This window comes from Oncorhynchus mykiss, chromosome 10 (assembly GCF_057628025.1).
Source record: "Oncorhynchus mykiss isolate SJ-2025 chromosome 10, ASM5762802v1, whole genome shotgun sequence".
NCBI classification, from domain to species: Eukaryota; Metazoa; Chordata; class Actinopteri; order Salmoniformes; family Salmonidae; genus Oncorhynchus; species Oncorhynchus mykiss.
In genome coordinates this window covers 48,195,314-48,215,199 of record NC_143031.1, presented here as the reverse complement: position 1 = coordinate 48,215,199, position 19,886 = coordinate 48,195,314, and the positions used below count along the sequence as shown (strand labels likewise).

At 43.8% G+C, this 19,886-nt stretch overlaps 1 protein-coding gene across 1 annotated transcript in view; it reads right to left on the bottom strand.

Annotated features, from left to right (window-relative positions):
• The window catches only part of LOC110534124 (pecanex 3), a 29,877-nt gene extending 17,739 nt beyond the window's left edge, over positions 1–12,138 (bottom strand). Inside the window, exons 1-15 of the mRNA XM_036933227.2 lie at positions 10,083–12,138; positions 9,337–9,545; positions 9,040–9,145; positions 8,812–8,851; positions 8,575–8,670; positions 6,678–8,420; positions 6,261–6,390; positions 4,482–4,651; positions 4,185–4,242; positions 3,948–4,098; positions 1,177–1,334; positions 772–925; positions 568–600; positions 276–447; positions 57–167 (exon numbers count right to left, since the gene is read on the bottom strand). Coding sequence (XP_036789122.2) covers positions 57–167; positions 276–447; positions 568–600; positions 772–925; positions 1,177–1,334; positions 3,948–4,098; positions 4,185–4,242; positions 4,482–4,651; positions 6,261–6,390; positions 6,678–8,420; positions 8,575–8,670; positions 8,812–8,851; positions 9,040–9,145; positions 9,337–9,545; positions 10,083–10,235 — 3,484 coding nt within the window. The 5' untranslated portion in view covers positions 10,236–12,138. The remainder of the gene's footprint in view (positions 1–56; positions 168–275; positions 448–567; positions 601–771; positions 926–1,176; positions 1,335–3,947; positions 4,099–4,184; positions 4,243–4,481; positions 4,652–6,260; positions 6,391–6,677; positions 8,421–8,574; positions 8,671–8,811; positions 8,852–9,039; positions 9,146–9,336; positions 9,546–10,082) is intronic.
• Positions 12,139–19,886: the final 7,748 nt, after the last annotated feature.

The window sequence follows — 19,886 nt, the reverse complement described above, 5'->3', positions numbered from 1 at the left end:
AGAATTTACTTTGTGAATTACAGTGAATGGCATCTCACTGTTTGGACCTGTCTTACCTGTTCCCCCAAAAATGTGCATGTCGACCTGCTCCAGCAGACACATGAGGAAGGTATTGACCTGAGGTAGAAGCCCAAAAAGGAAAATGACGGGGAAACACAAGGCAAACACTGTGGGGGAAGAAAGAGACAGAGGGAGAAAGGCCTTGAGTTGGTTGGTCGCAACACAATACAAAAGACATAAAAGCACACAGCTAGAAGTTGCCAACACTGACTGACCTATGAGCACGTCCCTGGCACAGAGCAGGAAGTGAGCGGAGAAGAAGGTGACGCCGTAGAGTGAGAAGGGCTGCAGGTGGCCTGAGCGCCCCGTCAAGTCTAACACCCAGATGAGAGCACAGCACAGGCAGAAGTAGACGGGCCGACTGTACACGATGACCCAGTTATGGCCCTGACGGGTTAGACCAGACAGTCATCAGGGTGTGCCATCAAAAACAAGAATCAACGATAGATAGGTTACCAACTTGATAATGACCAAGACAGATGGTTGTGAATGACATCATCCACTTACATGCATTGGGGAGGCTGCATCTGGTTGAACACTCTGAGGAAGGAGAGAGTCATTTCAAGCGTGAACATTAGTTTACACTGGTCTATTGCGGTTCCACAAACGTGTCGGCAGTTGATTTTTTTTTACTGTATAACTGTTTTAATAAAAAGGGAATATAGTAATTGAATAGAACTTTATTGAATCCTTATGACTTGTGTCGCGTACCTTCAGTAGTGAGTACTGACAGCTGGCGATGACCAGGCAGAACTGGAAGACCCAGATGTCCCTGAAGAAGCCCTCCAGGAGCAGCAGGAACCCCAGGAAGGCCACCATGCTGGCCAGCACCACCGCAAACACATTCTCTCCTACACTGCGGTTCCTACAGGACAGACACAATGGAGGATAGGAGGTCATTTACTATCCAGGGTTGCAAAATTCCAGTAACGTTACAAAAATGCCCAGGTTTCCCAGAAAATGCTATATTTTTGGGGAAAAGCAGTAACCCTAACACTGTCACTCCACAGTATAGAAAATAACCTCTTAACGAAACCTTGGCTTCCTCCTCAGTACAGATGACAAACATTGGATCATATTACCACTGCGATAAACTAGCTCGCTGCTGTGTCTCACCTGTCCAGTAGCGCCAGCAGGGCCAGGCGGTCGTAGCGTACCCTCAGCCACTTCCCTGGCAGCACCCAGAAACGGTAGTACTGTTTGGGCTTGGCCTTCTCCTCGATCATCAACGTGTTCTCGTGGGACTCATGCAGGGACTCATGGTCCAAGTCAAACTGGAGACAGAGAGGGGGATTCAAGTCAAACATCATGCGTATTAAAAAATAAATAAATAAAGCCACATTTACAGGAATATGCAAGGAAATGTCCAGGGGTTCATTTGTCTGAAACACATGACTTTGATTTGATTGATTAGGATCCCCATTAGCCAGCGCCAGTAGCAACAGCAAGTCTTACTGGGGGTCTGACATAACGGAAAAAAACACTAGACAAAATACTTTACAATTGACATACATTTAAAAACATTAACACGTAGTGTGTGTGTGCATCGATCAGATACACATACATGTCAGTACAAACACACAACAAGTAGGTCGCACAGGGGAGAAGTGTTCTGCCGTGAGGTGTCGCTTTATTTATTTTTTAAACCAGGTTTGCTGTTCACATGCACTATATAACATTGCAGGGAGTTCTATGCACTCATGGCTCTGTATAATACGCTGCGTTTCCTTACATTTGTTCTGGACCTGGGGACTGTGAAATGTTGGTGTAAGTGTGTGTGTGTGTGTCAGTGCTGTGTAGAAGTTGACTCGACAAACTATTTGGAATTTCCAACCCATTGTTTCTTATATAAACAAGAAGTGGCACAGTCAATCTTTCCTCAACTCTTAGCCAAGAGAGACTGGCATGCATAGTATTTATATCAGCCCTCTGATCACAATGAAGAGCAAGACGTCCCGCTCTGTTCTGGGCCAGCCGCAGCTTAACTATAACTTTCTTTGCAGCACTTGACCACATGACTGGACAATAATCAAGCTAAGATAAAACTAGAGCCTGCAGGACTTGCTTTGTGGAGTGTGGTGTCAAAAAAAGCAGAGCATCTCTTTATTACGGACAGGCCTCTCCCCATCTTTACAACCATTGAATCTATGTTTTGACCACGACAGTTTACAAATCTAAGGTAACACCAAGTCATTTTGTCTCAACTTGTTCGACAGCCACACCATTCACTACCAGATTCAGCTGAGGTCTAGAACTTAGGGAAAGATTTGTACCAAATACAATGCTCTTAGTTTTAGAGATGTTCAGGACCAGTTTACGACTAGCCACCCATTCCAAAACAGACTTTGTTAAGGGTTTCAGTGACTTCATTAGCTGTGGTTGCTGATGCGTGTCTGGTTGAATCATCAGCATACATGGACACACATGTGTACATGGACACACATTGGTTTCCATTGGCTTCCATTAAAGAAAGCCCTTCTATTAGATAGATTGCTCTGAATCCACGATATGTCAGAGGTTGAAAAGCCATAACACATCCATTGTCAACAACAGGTTATGGTCAATAAAATCAAAGGCTGCACTGAAATCTAAGAGTACAACTCCCACAATCTAATTATTATCAAAGAAATTGATAATTAAATTGTGGGAGCTGTACTCTTAGATTTCAAATCAAATCAAATTTGATTTGATTTGAAATCTAAGAGTACAGCTCCCACAATCTAATTATCAATTTCTTTCAGCCAATCATCAGTCATTTGTGTCAGTGGAGTACATGTTGAGTGCCCTTCTCTATAAGCATGATGAAAGTCTGTTGTTATTTTGTTTTTACAGAGAAGTAGCATTGTATTTGGTCAAACACAATTTTTCCCAAAGGTTTACTAAGAGCTGGCAGCAAGCTGATTGGTCTGCTGTTAGAACCAGTAAAGGCAGCTTTACCACTCTTGGGTAGCGGAATGACTTTGGCTTCCTTCCAGGCCTGAGGACAAAGACTTTTCTCTAGGCTCAGATTAAAGATATGACAGGCAGGAGTGGGTATAGAGTCAGCTACCATCCTCAGTAGCTTTCCATCTAAGTTGTCAATGCCAGGAGGTTTGTCATTATTGATCAATAATCATTTTCCCACCTCTCCCACACTAACTTTACAAAATTCAAACTTGAAATGCTTCTTTCATTATTATTTTATTTTAAAGATACATGAGTATGATGGCTCACTGTTCGTTGTTGGCATTTCCTGCCTAAGTTTGCCCACTTTACCAATGACGTAATAATTCAAATAACTGGCAACATCAAATGGTTGTGTGATGAATCAGCCATCTGATTCGATGAAAGATGGAGTTAAATTTGTCTTACTGCCCATAATTTCATTTAAAGTACTCCAAAGTTGTTTTCCGTCATTGATCTTGGCTTCATAATACAGTTTAATCTTCTTTTTGTTGAGTTAAGTCACATTTGTCAATTTACAGTAAGTCAGCCAGTCAGATGTGCACACAGACTTATTAGCCACTCCTGTTGCCCCATCTCTTTCAGCCATACAGTTTTTCAATTCCTCATCATTCCATGGAGCCTTAACAGTTCTAACAGTCCGTTTCTTAACAGGTGCATGTTTATCAATAATTGGAAGAAGCAATGTCATAAATTCATCAACTGTGGTGTCTGGATGCTCCTCATTAATCACGTCAGACCAACAAATATTTTTAACATCATCCACATAAGAGTCACAGCAAAATCTTTTGTATGATCTCTTATATACTATTTTAGGCCCAGCTGTTGGAACTTTGGCTTTCCTGGATATAGCCACTATATTGTGATCACTGTATCCAATGGGTATGGATACAGCTTCAGAACAAAGCTGTTGAAATAGGAATTAGAATGTCGTTTCCCCTCACCTCTGGCATCTCTGACATCTCCAGGGGCACCCTGCGTACCTGCATGCCCTGCAGAACCACGGGCCTGGGCTGGAGCATGGTGAGCACCGGGGCCCCCTCCTGGACATCAGTGGAAGTGAAGCTGGAGGATTGGGACTGTCGTTCCCGCTCCCTGAGAGGAGAAGAGGGAAAGGGGTCAGACATATCAAAATCAGTTTCGGGCAAAGAGCCTAAAGCGCATCAGAGAGAGACACGTACGCCACTGGGTCCTCATAACCGCCTCCAGCAGGTCCAAACGTGTACGATCTCTTCACACCTGGAAAAACACCAGCACAGCAACAACAATGAATGGAGACTACAACTACATTGTAAACTAGGACAGAATAATTTGCATTGCAAATCTAAATACATGAATGTCTCAGTAAAGCCTATGAACAATGGGGCTTATTTATTGCTCTCTTCAGGATAGGTTAATTTAAGAGAGTGCACCCCGCCCCCCCTCCAAGGTTCTAAAGCGAGCCTCAGCCTAGCATCACCACACACACACACACTCACCACCCTCGTCATAAAAGTAGTGCACAGCCCCCTCTGTGGTGTCGTCAAATGTTGAGGCCTCGTGGACCCCCCCGCGGGGCAGCAGTAGTGAGGTGGCGAACTGTAAGGCAGAGGGCAGGGTCCGGGTCCGCGAGTGTGAGGAGGTACGGGCACGCTGGAGGTCCTGGAGACTACAGGAAGATAGGAGCTGGGCTTTATGGAGCATGTACATACGGAGGTGACTGGCATAAGAGATGCAGTCGAAGTCGGAAGTTTACATTCACTTAGGTTGGCGTCATTAAAACTAGTTTTTCAACCACCCCACAAATTTCTTGTTAACAAAGTATAGTTCTGGCAAGTTGGTTAAGACATCTACTTTGCGCATGACAAGTAATTTTTCCAACAATTGTTTACAGACAGAAAATTCACTGTATCACAATTCCAGTGGGTCAGAAGTTTACATACACTAAATTGATGAAAATTATGTCATGGCTTGAGAAGCTTCTGATAGGCAAATTGACATCATTTGAGTCAATTGGAGGTGTACACGTGGATGTATTTCAAGGCCTACCTTCAAACGCAGTGCCTCTATGCTTGACATCCTGGGAAAATCAAACAAAATCAGCCAACACTTCATAAAAAAAATTGTAGACCTCCACAAGTCTGGTTAGTAGTGCGCAAGTATAAACACCATGGGACCACGTAGCCATCATACCGCTCAGGAAGGAGACGCGTTCTGTCTCCTAGGGATGAATGTGCTTTGGTGCAAAAAGTGCAAATCAATCCCAGAACAGCAAAGGACCTATATCCACAGTAAAACGAGTCCTATATCGACGTAACCTGAAAGGCCGCTCAGCAAGGAAGTAGCCACTGCTCCAAAACCACCCTAAAAAAGCCAGACTACAATAAACAACTGCACATGGGGACAAAGACAGTACTTTTTGGAGAAATGTCCTCTGGTCTGATGAAACAAAAATAGAACTGTTTAGCCATAATGACCATCGTTATGTTTGGAGGAAAAAAGGGGATGCTTGCAGGCCGAAGAACACCATCCCAACCGTGAAGCACAGTGGTGGCAGCATCATGTTGTGGGGGTGCTTTGCTGCAGGAGGGACTGGTGCACTTCACAAAATTGATGGCATCATGAGGCAGGAAAATGATGTGGATATATTGAAGTAACATCTCAAGACATCAGTCAGGAAGTTAAAGCTTGGTCGCAAATGGGTCTTCCAAATGGACAATGACCCCAAGCATACTTCCAAAGTTGTGGCAAAATGGCTTAAGGACAACAAAGTCAAGGTATTGGAGTGGCCATCACAAAGCCCTGACCTCAATCCTATAGAAAATATGTGGACAGAACTGAAAAAGCATGTGTGAGCAAGGAGGCCTACAAACCTGACTCAGTTACACCAGCTCTGTCAGGAGGAATGGGCCAAAATTCACCCAGCTTATTGCGGGAGGCTTGTGGAAGGCTACCTGAAATGTTTGACCCAAGTTAAAAAACTGAAAGGCAATACTACCAAATACTAATTGAGTGTATGTAAACTTCTGACCCTCTGGGAATGTGATGAAAGAAATAAAAGCTGAAAGAAATAATTCTCTCTACTATTATTCTAACATTTTACATTCTTAAAATAAAGTGGTGATCCTAACTGACCTAAAACAGGGAATTTTTACTAGGATTAAATGTCAGGAATTGTGAAAAACTGAGTTTAAATGTAGTTGGCTAAGGTGTATGTAAACTTCCGACTTCAACTGTATAGCAAGCACACTGGTGTGGAAGTGTTTGACTGGACCAACCTGGGTGGGGAGCCCATGGTAGAGGGGGGTGGTGTGGGGTTGCTCCCCGCGTTGTGTCGCCTGCGGATGGCCTGAGTCCTCTTCACACTGCTCATCGAGTCCCGCTTGCCCCCCTCCTCTGGGGCCAGAGCTGGGGCAGCAGATATTCACATTAGTACAAGGACGTTCATTTCAGATTGAATTCTAGAAATACCTGACCCTGATTAATGGAGTAAATATAGCAAACAATCCAAATTTCAATGAAACAGTTACACATTTCAGAGCTTTCCAACTTGAATGGGACTGTTTAAAAGTAAGGTTTGCTGATCTAGAATCAGTTTAGCCTTTTTTATTATAATGAAATGGAAAGGGGCGATCTGATCCTAGATCAGCACACGTTATGAATAAAGGCCCAAAGTTAGAGAGAGTATGTCTCACCTCCCCCCACAGCTCCCTCCTCCACCAGTTCCCCGGCCCTCCAGCCCGTCTGGTTGCCAGCCCAGGAGCCTCCCAGAGAGTCCAGGCGATGGTGGTGAGTTCCAGGGAAGCCGTCTGTGTGGCTGGTCCGGGCCTCCAGGTCTGACTTGGAGACGGTGAGGGGTCGTGGAGCGGGGGTGGAGGAGGTCAGCATGGTGGAGGGCAGGGCCACAGTGTTAGTGTGGCCCCCACCGGCCCCGTCCATACTGAGCACCCTGGCGTGAGTTTTAGCACTAGCTGTGCTAGCTGACCTCTGAGCCCTTTGGGAGTGGGATGGGCCAGCTGTCTCAGACAACTCTCCTTCCCTAGGGTTGGGCAGTTGGGTGGAGGAGGGCGGGTTCGTAATGCCAGCGTTAGCGAGGTCAGGGGAGTAGCAGGAGGTAGAGGAGCTCGAGTCGTCATCGTCGTCGTCGTCAGAGCTGTAGCGTCTCTGGGAGCCCAGACTTGAGCCGGCGCTCATGTCACTGCCGTCATCCTCGTCACTGGAGTCTTCAAACAGGCTCTCACTGTAGGCCTTAGCCCCCAGCCGGCTGCGCACTGGGATGTAGTCTCTGTGCTGCCCGTGGTGCCGCCTGTAGGAGCCGCAGTCAAAGCTGCTGCTTCCCGCTCCACCTCGCTTACGAGGGGCTTTCCTGCGGCCAGGCCGGTGGCCCACACTACTGCCACCAGTCCGCAGCAGCTTCAAGTCTTTGGGGCGCACCACCTGCTGGGCCTGCAGAGAGGACTGCTCAGAGTGCAGGAATGGGGTGGAGGAGACGGGCAACGCAGGCTCGGAACACACTAGACCCAGGGCCAGCCCTGACGGCACCGAGCTGGCCTGCCTCGGAGGGGGGAGGGGGGGAACCCTCCTGTCCAGATCACAGGACTCGGAGTGCCCACTACTGGAGGGAGAGGAGTCCTGGAGGGAGGGGGGCTGTACAATATCTGAGTGGACAGGTGGCAAATCTTCCCCTTCGACTAGTGTCCTATCAAGCTCCTGGCCCAGAGAGCACTCTTTGGCGGGGGAGCGCAGCAGTTCACTGTCCGACAGGTCGTCAGTATCACTTCCCCCCTGCAGCACTGGCTCCTCTGCTGGCTCTAGGGTACTGATGCCCAGGGCTGGGGCAGAGGTCGGTGTCCCTGCGTCTATGTTCCGTGGCAGGCTGAGTGAAGGGCTCTCCAGCTGGGTGGAGTCAGTCTTCTCACTGCGGTAGCTGCTGACGGTGCTGAGGGTCTCGCGGTCCGTGGCCGCCCCACCCCCACTGAAGCAGCTGTCTGTGGAGCCAGCAGCCAAGGCCACCCCACTGCGGCTGCCTGGGTGCTCTGTTCCTGGGGCGAAGGCCACGGGGTCAAGGCCCAGCCCCAACAGGTTCTCACTCAGCTCCTCACTCAGACTGCTCTTTATGAGAGGGCTGATGGGAGTGTCCCCCAGGCTCCCCGACTCAGCAGAGGGGCCAAGGGGGGAGTATGCTCCCATCACAATCACATCCTCGTCAGGACTCTGCTGGGACAGCTGCTCCAGCATCCCCTCAATCTCTTCCAACTGGCCCTTCTCTCCTCCGTCTTCCTGACTGGAAGGTGAGGGGGGGATGGAGATGCACTCCCCAGGTTGTAAGCTACCAAATCCCCCTGACATCCCTGCTCCCACTCCCCTTAGACCAGGGAACTCTCCTCCTAGGGCAGCAGCCAAGCAGGACTGAACCATGTTGGCAACGTTGGCAACATCTGAAAGAAGTGAAAATCCAAACTAAGTACACACGACAAAGCAAATATCAACATAGCTAACGTGTTTTGCGTTGGATTAAAAATAAACATTATATCACCATTTGCACATGGACAAAAGATTCTAGGTCTATTTCCAGTGTAACGCTATGCTTACGGATCGGGTCCTGGGAGCTGTGGCGGAGGATCTCCCGGTGTGCTGACGTGACAATCAAGTTGTTGCTGCCTTGCTCTCGCATCAGATCCTTGATATCTGAGAAGAGAAGAAGCAGTCCCTAAATTACACTGTTGCCCATGTTGGGTTAAAAAAAAAAAAAAACACAGCAACTCTTAGTCAGATCTACTTTACCAACCACAACACTGCGGTTAGAGTGGAGTTAGATTAATGCTATACCCTTGGAGCCTCCACTGTCATCAAGCTGAGGCAAAAACTCCTGAGGGGAAACAAAAACATTTGTTGGATTAAGAATGAATATCACAGGAATATAGATCATTTGTATGGGATTAAACAACCCAATAATTTCATCTTCCTGTGCAGTGTGCATGAAGGGTGCAGTTTGTTGCATGGAACTATGTTAAAAGAGTATGGATGTGTGCGGTGTAAATGCAAGGCAGTCCTCACCGACACCTGGTTGAGTCCAAACAGAGAGTGCTGGGAGCTGCAGCGAACTGGAGGTGTTGAGTTGACCTTCCTGAACACAGTCATCTCCACACCAACATTGCTGTCCCTGAGAGGGGAACATAGCAACATGAGAAAACATAACACTAAAATCTGGCCACAATCATGTGAAATAACAGCCCTCAAGGCATCAACACAAATGAGCCTCTTCACTCAGATGTGCATAGAATGACATCTTGTTTTGACATGATTTAACAGAAAAAAAGGATTCCATTAGGATTTGGAAATCTCCACCAGTACCCATGCTGATTCCCGTCGTGGCCTCCGGACCCATCATCCCCCTCTTCTAGCCGTGGGGCGTCGGTTATGAGCGAGGCCTGCCTCTTCTCCACTATCTCCCCCAGGTCGAACATGGCATGGAGGCGAAAGTTCACTGCCTTTATGACAGTGAAGAAGGCTGCCACCACAGCACAGTACACACCTGCCACAACCAGGCTGGGGGGGAGAGACTGGACGGAAGGACAAGAGAGGGGAGGGGAGAAGAAAGATTGAGTCCAGAGCTGGGAATAAAAGTAGGCTAGCCCATGATGAGGGTAGTGAAACAACGCCTTGTTCTCAATACCAGGAAAAGAACAAATGGTTCACCTAGATAGGCAGGCACATGGACAAATTGGGCATCACATTACAGACAAGGAAGACCACTCTTCAAAGATGACAGCTTGAGAGGACATAACATGTCTGGTTTACAGGTAACAAGCTTCACTAGAGCAAATATTAACACGTTTGACCACAAAAGCTTAAACATGAAAGTAAGAGAAGGAATGCTGTTTTGAATTGGGAGGGGAAAATGGTAGTCTGTTCCACTTTATTACCAACTTCATCCTTTTCTCCTGTCCTATGATAAAAACTAGTTTGACCTGAATAGTGGCTGATACTGCACTAATAAATGTGTATGTAAAAAGTGCCTGACAAACATGACACCCAGTCAAAATGAATTTTTCCACCCTTTTTATCTACCATAAATTGTCCCCTCCATGAATACTCACCATGTAAAGCAGGAAAGGGAAGGCCAGGAGAAAGATCCAGAGGTACAGGTGGAAGCAGTTGGAGAACGTGCTCTGATGGGGGTCCACATACCAGCCTCCTGTGAGCGAAGCCCACACCCCCTGCCGCAGTATCTGAAGAGCTTGGGAACCCATTGTCCCCCTCAGAGCAGCCAACCCAGGGTTCCAAGGTTTCCTCTAAGGCTGGAGCTCCAGACGGTCCAGTTGTAGCCACCCGTTCACGTATCTACAATGGCACTTCCATTGAGGATGAAAAGTTAATGAGTCAGTTGAAGACAGTCCTCTTCACTTTCTGGTGTATAGTCCTTAGTGTATCTCAAGGGAGGCTGTGCATGTTCTTGCTCCAGACTGGGCTGCTTTGCTGTGCAGTTCTTGCAAAAAAGTAATCCTTGCTTTATATGGAGAATTCGTTTTTGGCACACTGGTGGTGACCCACTGACTAAATAACATTCATCTGGAAGAAAAATCACAACTGCTTTGGTTGGTTTCTTCACACATTTCCAGCATTTTGAGTCACACGTCAATAAATTAAGAGTAGGTCCTGATAACATCCTTCAGAGGAAGACGCTGTGCACCGCTCTAATGTCACAGGCAATCATAATAATGCTCCTACTCAGAGATGGAGCCGTAACTAGGTTGGACTCATTTCTTTAGATATGTACTTCGGAGTCCTCAACCTCACGAGACCGGAAGCTTTATGAATCCTGAGAAATTATCAGAATAGCCATCTGCAATGATACTCCATAGATATATATGTATACTACTACCCTAAAGTATCTGAATCAGCAAATGCAGAAAGCTAGCTAGCTACCCATTAGCCATTCGGGAGCTTAGTTCATAACCCAACTAACTAGGAATTCTATTTTTCATGACCCCTTGGTAGCAATAACGTTAGCGTCAAGGCCAACACTACTCCCACTAGCCTGTTACCTACTGACTGATATACACAATATCACTTATTTTACTGTTATCTAAGTTAGCTGGCTAGGTAATGCTAGCTAGCAGCTGCCTACATGTTATTTTAGCTATCAACAATTTCCTCCAGACGTTATTTGCCAACCAATGCACTCCACCAACAAACATAGCAAGCTACCTAGCTGATTTGTCAACTGAAAACACTTAACATTAGATACATGCTAACGTTAGCTATAACCAAATAGTTAGCAGTTAGCTATATGCCAACCATTGTGCTTCCAAAACAAGACATCAACATGTCATTTCGAGATAATACTTATAAACAAATGCATTATGTGTCGGATTAAACAGAATGGCCAACATAGAGATTTGGCAGCAAATACATCATGGACGCTCGATTAGCATGCTAGTTAGGCCACATCAAAATAAAACAGCCCACGCTAAATTAGCTATCAGAATTGAGACGGAGTGTTTGGCTAGATAGAAAACTTGGTAACCTCTCGTGATAACTATATAGTATTCAATTGTTTATCGACGACTCCCTTAGGTAAATCAACGCTGCTCAGCTGTGCCTCTTCTCTTCCGTGTAAAGCAGTAACGTCGTTAGCTAGCTAAAGAATCTCGGATTTTTCCTTACCACTGCGGGTTGTTAGCTAGTACATTTGGCTAGTTTACCACAGTTGGCTATCATTGTTTTCAGGTGATGGTGGCATTTCTTCTTTGGAAAGACACTGTGGATATCTACTTTTTGTTTCAGAAAAACTGTCAGTTTGTACAGATTTGCGTCATTGCCCTTATCATGTGTTCGCTAGCTGGATAGCTAGCGTTAAAAAGCTCCTATTCGTTAGCTCGCTAGCTGCTACAATCATATTCACACTGGAAGCAAAAACCCACACAGGAAGAGAATGACATTCCACAGTGTCATTTTGGTCGTGTTGCATTAGTCATTCTTCTAATATGTAGCTAGCTATAGTTCCACAACAACTTTTACAATTGGTGAACAGAAAGCAAAGCCTCAAAATTAAATTTAAAAAAGACAGCAAAGAAACTGATTGCTATGACAATCAGTACCGCATAATAATCCAAGATTGTTTGCCAGATGCTGATAACATGATCATGTCGCTCTGCATCTTTATAAACGCGCTTCCAAACAGTTTTCACACATTTCTTTTCACAGTTTTTGTTAATATACAGTTGTTTTCCCCTTTAATATTTGTATAGGTCTAGGAGTTCTGGAACTTTAGGGGGAAAATGTTATTGTAATTTTATTCTCACATTACTGGGCACATGAGGAAATTAATTCTGATGTGATATTCACAAAACAATAAAAGTCAGTCTTTCTAGCCCTAGGTCTGGGATTTCTGAGACTACTGTTCTTTGACCATAAGTTTAGCTTTGTTCGATTTCAGTGCAGCCTTAGATGTTATTGATCATAATTTGTTATTGAAAAAACAAGCTTATTATGACTTTCAATCACATGGTTGGAGAATTACTTATCCAATAGAATCCAGAGAGTGTTCTTCAATGGAAGCTTCTCCAACATCAGACATGTACACTGCGGTATCCCTCAGGGCAGTTGACTTGGGCCGTTACACTTCCCTGTTTTAACAAATGATTTGCCATCTGATTGCTCACTCTACACAACAGCACCTACAGCCAGTGACCTCACTGAGACTCTTGGTAAGGAGTTACAGTCAGTGTCAGAATAGGTCATTAACAATAAACTGGTCTGAAATACATCTAAAACCAAAAGCTTTGAATTTAGTTCAAAGCATTCTCTTAGACCTTAACCTCAACTGGAGTTGTGCATAAAAGGTGTGACCATTGACCAAGATGAAGAAGCTGAACTCCTAAGAGTAACACTGGTCAGTTATCATGGTCAAGTCATATTGACAAAGTCGTTGTGAAGATAGGGCGAGGTATGTATGTTATAAAAATATGTTTTGCGCTTTTGACACAAAGATCAACTGTACTAGTTGTTCAGGCTCTGATCTCGTCCCATCTTGATTACTGTCCGGTAATATGGTCAGGTGCAGCAAAGAAATACCTAGCAAAGCTGCAGCTTGCTCAAAACAAAGCAGCACGCCTTTCCCTTAACTGCACACAAAGAACTAACATCAACAACATGCAAAAAAGCAAGTTTAGCTTAAAAAACAGATGTAAAAAAAACATATTGTATCACAGCGCCTCTCCTCTTCTAAAGATCTGTTTTAACTGTACTGTATAAGAATATGAATATGTACAGTGCCTTCAGAAATAATTCATACCACTTGACTTATTCCACAAAAAGTGTGTTACAGCCTGAATTCAAAACGTATTAAAAAAATGTTTTTCATCCATCTACACACAATACCCCATAATGACAAAGTGTTGTTGTTGTTTTATAAATTTGTGCAAATACAGAAATATTTCATTTACATAAGTATTCACACCCCTGAGTCAATACTTTGTAGAAGCACCTTTGGCATTGACTAAAGCTGTGAGTCTAAATGGGTTAGTCTCTATGAGCTTTCCACACCTGTATTGTGAAACATTTCCCCATTATTATTTTCACAATTCATTAAGTTTTGTCAAGTTGGTTGATGATCATTTGCAAGCGTTGCCATAGATTTTCAAGCAGTTTTAAGTCAAACCTGTAACTAGGCCACTCAGGAACATTCAATGTCATCTTGGGAAGCAACTCCAGTGAATATTTGGCCTTGTGGATTAGGTTATTGTATGTAGTTCTGTCTTTGAGCTGTTCTTGTCTATTTATGTTCTGTGTTATGTCATTCTGAATTATCTTTAATGTTTTGTGTGGATCCCCAGGAAGTGCAGCTACTGCTTTTGCAACAGCTAATGGGGATCCTAATAAAATACCAAATACTTGTTGAAAGGTGAATTTGTCTCCCAGTTTCTGTTGGAAATCAGTGCATGTGCTTAGCTCTATTCTGTTTCCTTATATAAAAAAATAAGTCCCTTGTCTTTGCCAATGACAAGCATGCCCATAACATGATGCAGCCACCAACATGCTTGAAAATATGAAGAGTGAAACTCTGTGATGTGTTGTATTGGATTTGCCCCAAACATAGTGCTTTGTATTCAGGACAAAACATGTATTTGCCACATTTTTAGCAGTTTTACTTTAGTGTCTCATTTCAAACAGGATGCATGTTTTGGAATATTTTTTATTTGCAATCTCCATAGACAAACATTGGCAGTAGAATGGCCTTACTGAAAAGCTCAGTGACTTTCAATGTGACACCGTCATAGGATGCCACCTTTCCAACAAGCAAGTTTGTTAAATTCCTGCCCTGCTAGAGCTGCCCAGGTTAACTGTAAGTGCTGTTATTGTGAAGTGGAAACGTCTAGGAGCAACGACGGCTGACAATGCCATTCTAGACAATTCTGTGCTTCCAACTTTGTGCCAACAGTTTGGAGAAGGCCCTTTCCTGATTCAGCATGACAATGCCCCTGTGCACAAAGCAAGGTTCCATACAGAAATGGTTTGTCGAGATTGGTGTAGATGACTTCAGCCCCATCGAACACCTTTGGGATGAATTGAAACACGGACTGCGAGCCAAGCCTAATCGCCCCAAATCAGTGCCTGACCTCACTAATGCTCTTGTGGCTGAATGGAAGCAAGTCCCCTCAGCAGGTTAGTATTGTGGAGTAACTACAATGTTGTTGATCCATCCTCAGTTTTCTCCTATCACAGCCATTAAACTGAAACTTTCTTAAAGTCACCATTGTCCTCATGGTGAAATCCCTAAGTGGATAACTTCCTTTCCTGCAACTGAGTTAGGAAGGATGCCCGTATCTTTGTAGTGACTGGGTGTATTGATACACCATCCAAAGTGTAACTAATAATATCACCATGCTCAAAGGGATATTCAATGTATACTTTTTTTACCCATCTACCAATAGGGGCCCTTCTTTGCAAGGCATTGGAAAACCTCCCTGGTCTTTGTGGTTGAATAATTTAAAAAAAAATTACTGCCCCGAATGAGGGACCTTACAGATAATGTGTGGGTACAGAGATGAGGTAGTCATTCAAAAATCATTATTATTGCACACAGAGTGAGTCCACACAATTCATAATGTGCCTTGTTAAGTACAGTTTTACTGCTGAACGTATTTAGGCTTGCCATAACAAAGGAGCTAAATATCTACTGGCTCAAGACATTTCAGCTTTTCATTTTTAATTAATTTGTAAAATGTCTAAAAGCATAATTCCACTTTGACATTATGGGGTATTGTTTGTAGGCCAGTGTATAAGTCAAGGGATGTACTGTATGAATAGTGTGTAAATAGTATTTTTGTTGTCTCTTGGTGTCTTTCCAATATATAACTCTTATTTTTTAAATGTAATGTCATAACTTATGTTGTTCTTAACTATAACTGTTCTGCACTTTGTTATGTATTTGCATGTTTTATGTGGACCCCAGGAAGAGTAGCTGCAGCATGTGCAGTAGCTAATGGGTATCCTAATAAACTAAACTTTGAAATAGGTCTACTAGGCTAAGAAGGTGGTATAATGAACCCTGTGCTTGAATATCATGTGCAATGTTGGTTGGTTTATGCCATTATTGACAGTAAAGTCATCTGGTTGTTCTCTGAAATCTAGTGTCTGCAAAAAAAAAGAGGTAGGCGGAGATAGATAATGGGATCACTGGGGTTGTCTTTACTGAGAAGTCTCAATTCAAGGAGTAGACAAACGATTGGAGGAGACTGGCAAATGTGCGATCTCGTGAGAAACGAGTCAGAGACAATGAACCTATAGTTTTGGACTGTAGATGGCACTGTTCCCATTCCAATATGCCACTGGCTGTGATGTGTCTCTAGCTTTATAAATACAGTATCCAGACATGAAGCAGGCACAACTGGTCCTGGTGTACAATGAGTATTTAGTGCTGATTGATTTTGTTCATTAGAATTACATCCTGACAAGCAGGTGAAATGGATCCACTCCCAAACATAACAGTTCTGAAGCATTCAGACACGGCAGTAGGCAACCCACTTCCATCCCTATAGGCCTAACCCCAGCCCTTAGACCATTCAGTGGAGGAGACGATGAAACTGAATACAGTGGTACATGTATTTGTTTGTATAGAAAGACATCCTCCAAAGGTAAAGTAGTCTTGGAACTAACCTGCTAGTCACCCAGAAGCTGACGCTAGTTTATGAAATGGCTCAACACAACCTTACTTGACACTGGATGTTACATTGTCATGTGACAGTTCAGTTTAGCTAGTTGGATAGACAAATTAGATTGCATACCTACCACTAAATGAATGCACATGACATTTGAAGGTATCCCTGAAGATGCCAAGTCATGTTTATGCTGTCATTATGGTGGCTGTGTGCAGGGGGTGTTTGTAGGATTTGAAGACACTGGGTGGGGGCTTAGCCAAAAACCAGTAGGGGGGTCTGGGGGCATTTCCCTCTGGCAATTTGTATTATCATTTAACAGCCTGAATTCAGTGTACTTTGAGATGATCATTGAGAGATTAGAACATTGAGAGATTAGATGTTGTTCAGGTAACTTGAACCTTCCCACATTGCCAGTACTCAATTACAGTTGCTACTTTGGGTCTCTCTACTCTGGAACACTTTCTACTCTCTTCTCTGGAACACATACAGTACATCTAGTGTATTGCAAAAAAACACTGAACAACTTCCAACATAGACTCTGACCTGTCCAATGAGCCAAACTGATTCAATAATCCCACAGTACCCAATCAAATTGTATTTATTTATATAAAGCCCTTTTTTATCAGCCCAACACCCTCTCTTTCTCTCCCTCTCTCACACACACTTTTGTGGGGACCAAACAATTGATTCTCATTCAAAATCCTATTGTCCCTAACCCTATCCCTAACCCTAACCCTTAACCTAACCTTAACCCGAACCATAATTGTAACCCTAACCCTAAACCTAACCCCTAAGCCTAAAATAGCCCTTTTCCTTGTGGGGAATGGTGAAATGTCCCCATTTGTTCCCCATAAGGATAGTAAAACACAAACACACACATACGCACGCACACACACACACAGTGCAGTGATTTGAATCTATTAAGCAGCTTCAAGTGATACAGTCTGCGTGCTCACCCCTCCTCTGCATTCTGCATTCTGTGTCTTGTCTGGTGTCTCTCTCCATCATCTATTATTTTGTTGCTCTCTTTGCGTCTGACTGGTGTATCTCGCTTCATCATATCCTACTCTTCTGTTGCTGTCTCTGTGTCTTGTCTGGAGTGTCTCTTTAGTTTTGCAATCCAAAACAGTCAAGGGGATACTGGGGTAGCTGAACTCGTTTTGGGCCAGTGTCTGAGTCATCTAAATGATCCTCTTCCCTACCATTTGCCCCTGGCTGCTGCTGTTCTAAATGCTCCACTGGCCTGTTCCACTGGCCTGCTGTTCTCATCTGTCCTCCCCCTTGGCTCATCTAAAAGGTAGAAGTGCAATGTTGTTAGTTTTACAGGGTGATTGCACTTCCTGATTTGGCCTTGTTTTAGATTTGGTTCATGAAGAAATGCTAGGGGCTATGACTAAATTCAGATGTGAGTTGGTTTCAGGGTATGGTTTGATGTGGGTGTTTCATGAGTGTGTTCACAGGTGAGAAGAGTCAGTGGTGAAAAAATTACCCAATTGTCATACTTGAGTAAAAGTAAAGATACCTTAATAGAAAAGGCCTCAAGTAAAAGTAATCCAGTAAAATACTACTTGAGTAAAAGTCAAAAAGTATTTGATTTTAAATATAAGTATCAAAAGTAATGTCATTGCTAAAATATACTCAAGTATCAAAAGTAAAAGTACAAATAATTTTAAAATCCTTTTATTAAGCAAAGCAGACGCCACACTTTTCTTGTTTTTAAATGTATGGATAGCCAGGGACACAATCCAACACTCAGACATAATTTACAAACAAAGCATTTGTGTTTTGTGAGTCCGCCAGATCAGAGGCATTAAGGATGACCAGGGAAGTTCTCTTGATAAGTGTGTGAATTGGACAATTTTCTGTCCTGCTAAGCATTTAAAATGTAACAAGTACTTTTGGGTGTCAGGGAAAATGTACGGAGTAAAAAGTACATTATTTTCTTTAGGAATGTAGTGAAGGAAAAACGACTTAAGTAGTACTTTAATGTATTTTTACTTAAGTACTTTAGCCACTGGGAAGATTTAGCCAAATTACTTCGCCAATTAGCTTCAGTCGGCTGGTATGTGGGACCTGACTTAGACTTTGGATAGCCTATCTCCGGGCTATACAATAAATTACACAATGCAAATTAGACACTATTTTCATGTTGGACACCTTTAAGTTTTCTCATTAAATGCATTCAATATTTGTAAATGAATTTCTACAGTTTATCGTTGATTTGAGGTTTTAAGCTATTGGAACTTTAATATATTGTCCCATGTACATTGTGTAATTTACCGATGGGCCCTAACTAGCCCCATAGGGATATCCAAAGCCAACCCATATTTACCACATGTATTACGATTGGGTAGCGTACAGCTGCACTCCGAATTTATGATTACTCGTGTGTTGCCAGCTGTGGGCATGTGGGCAGGTTTGAAACAAACCCAACCTTCATTTACATTGTGATGCAGTTATGACCACAAGTCTCAAAAAATTGAGTTTCGTACAAGACTAACTTTATAATCAAAATGATCCTATTTACACTTTGTAGTCAATTTTGACAGTAGAATAAATGTTTCTGACTCATATTGATGCCACATAGTCTCTGACTGACACGACCAGGGAACTCAACTGTAAAGAAAAATTCAAGTGTCCACACAACAGCGCAGCACCACTCCAAACATGACAGATAAGAAGCTACAGTACATAGCCCCTAGGTTATATGAATATAAAGTGACATGAGCCAAAAACAGACCTGTAGAATGAAAGAAGTCATAAGACCTCTATGATTCATTGGATTTTTTAGTTAAAATGTTACCCCCTTTTTCTCCCCAATTCCGTGGTATCCAATTGTTTTAACTTATCTCATCGCTACAACTCCCGTACGGGCTCGGGAGAGACGAAGGTTGAAAGTCATGCATCCTCCGATACACAACCCAACCAAGCCGCACTGCTTTTTAACACAGCGCGCATCCAACCCGGAAGCCAGCCGCACCAATGTGTCGGAGGAAACACCTGGCAACCTTGGTTAGTGCGCACTGCGCCCGGCCCGCCACAGGAGTCGCTGGTGCGCGATGAGACAAGGACATCCCTAACGGCCAAGCCCTCCCTAACCCGGACGACGCTAATTGTGCGTCACCCCACAGGGTTAAATATAATCTTGTATTCAATTTCAGCTTCAGTCCACAGGGGGGCACTGTGTCACTGTCAGAAGATATGTGCTTCAGGTAGAAAAAATGTCTCATCTCTTCGGTCTCAGCTAGCTAGCCAGCCAGTAGCTACCGAACTAGCCAGCCAAGCTAGCTACAGAAACTAAACCCATTTAAATACGCTCACTGGAAATAAACACTTTTCCTAATATCATGACTTATATCAAACATCCCAAGCTTGCCCATTCACTAAATATACTGTTAATTAACTCTGACTGGCTTTAGGATGCTGAGCGCTAACGCTAGCATATCAGCATTAGCCAACCCTTATACTGAGGGAGACTAGCTAGTTAGCTACCACCAACCCTGCACAAACCTGTGGCTAACTCTGCTGATGCACTTTGCCTTTCTAGCTGTTCTGCCCTTTCCACCCCATTCACTGCATCCTCAACCTGCTTGTATTTCTTTGCCTCTCTGTCAAAAGAAAGATGATGCAGACTCTGACTGAGTAACAGGCATTTTGCTGAGTGATGACATTGACATCTATCTGGTGCTGTAGGGGAGGGGTCAAGGGATGTGAGTGGTCCACTGCTTTGTGAAATCT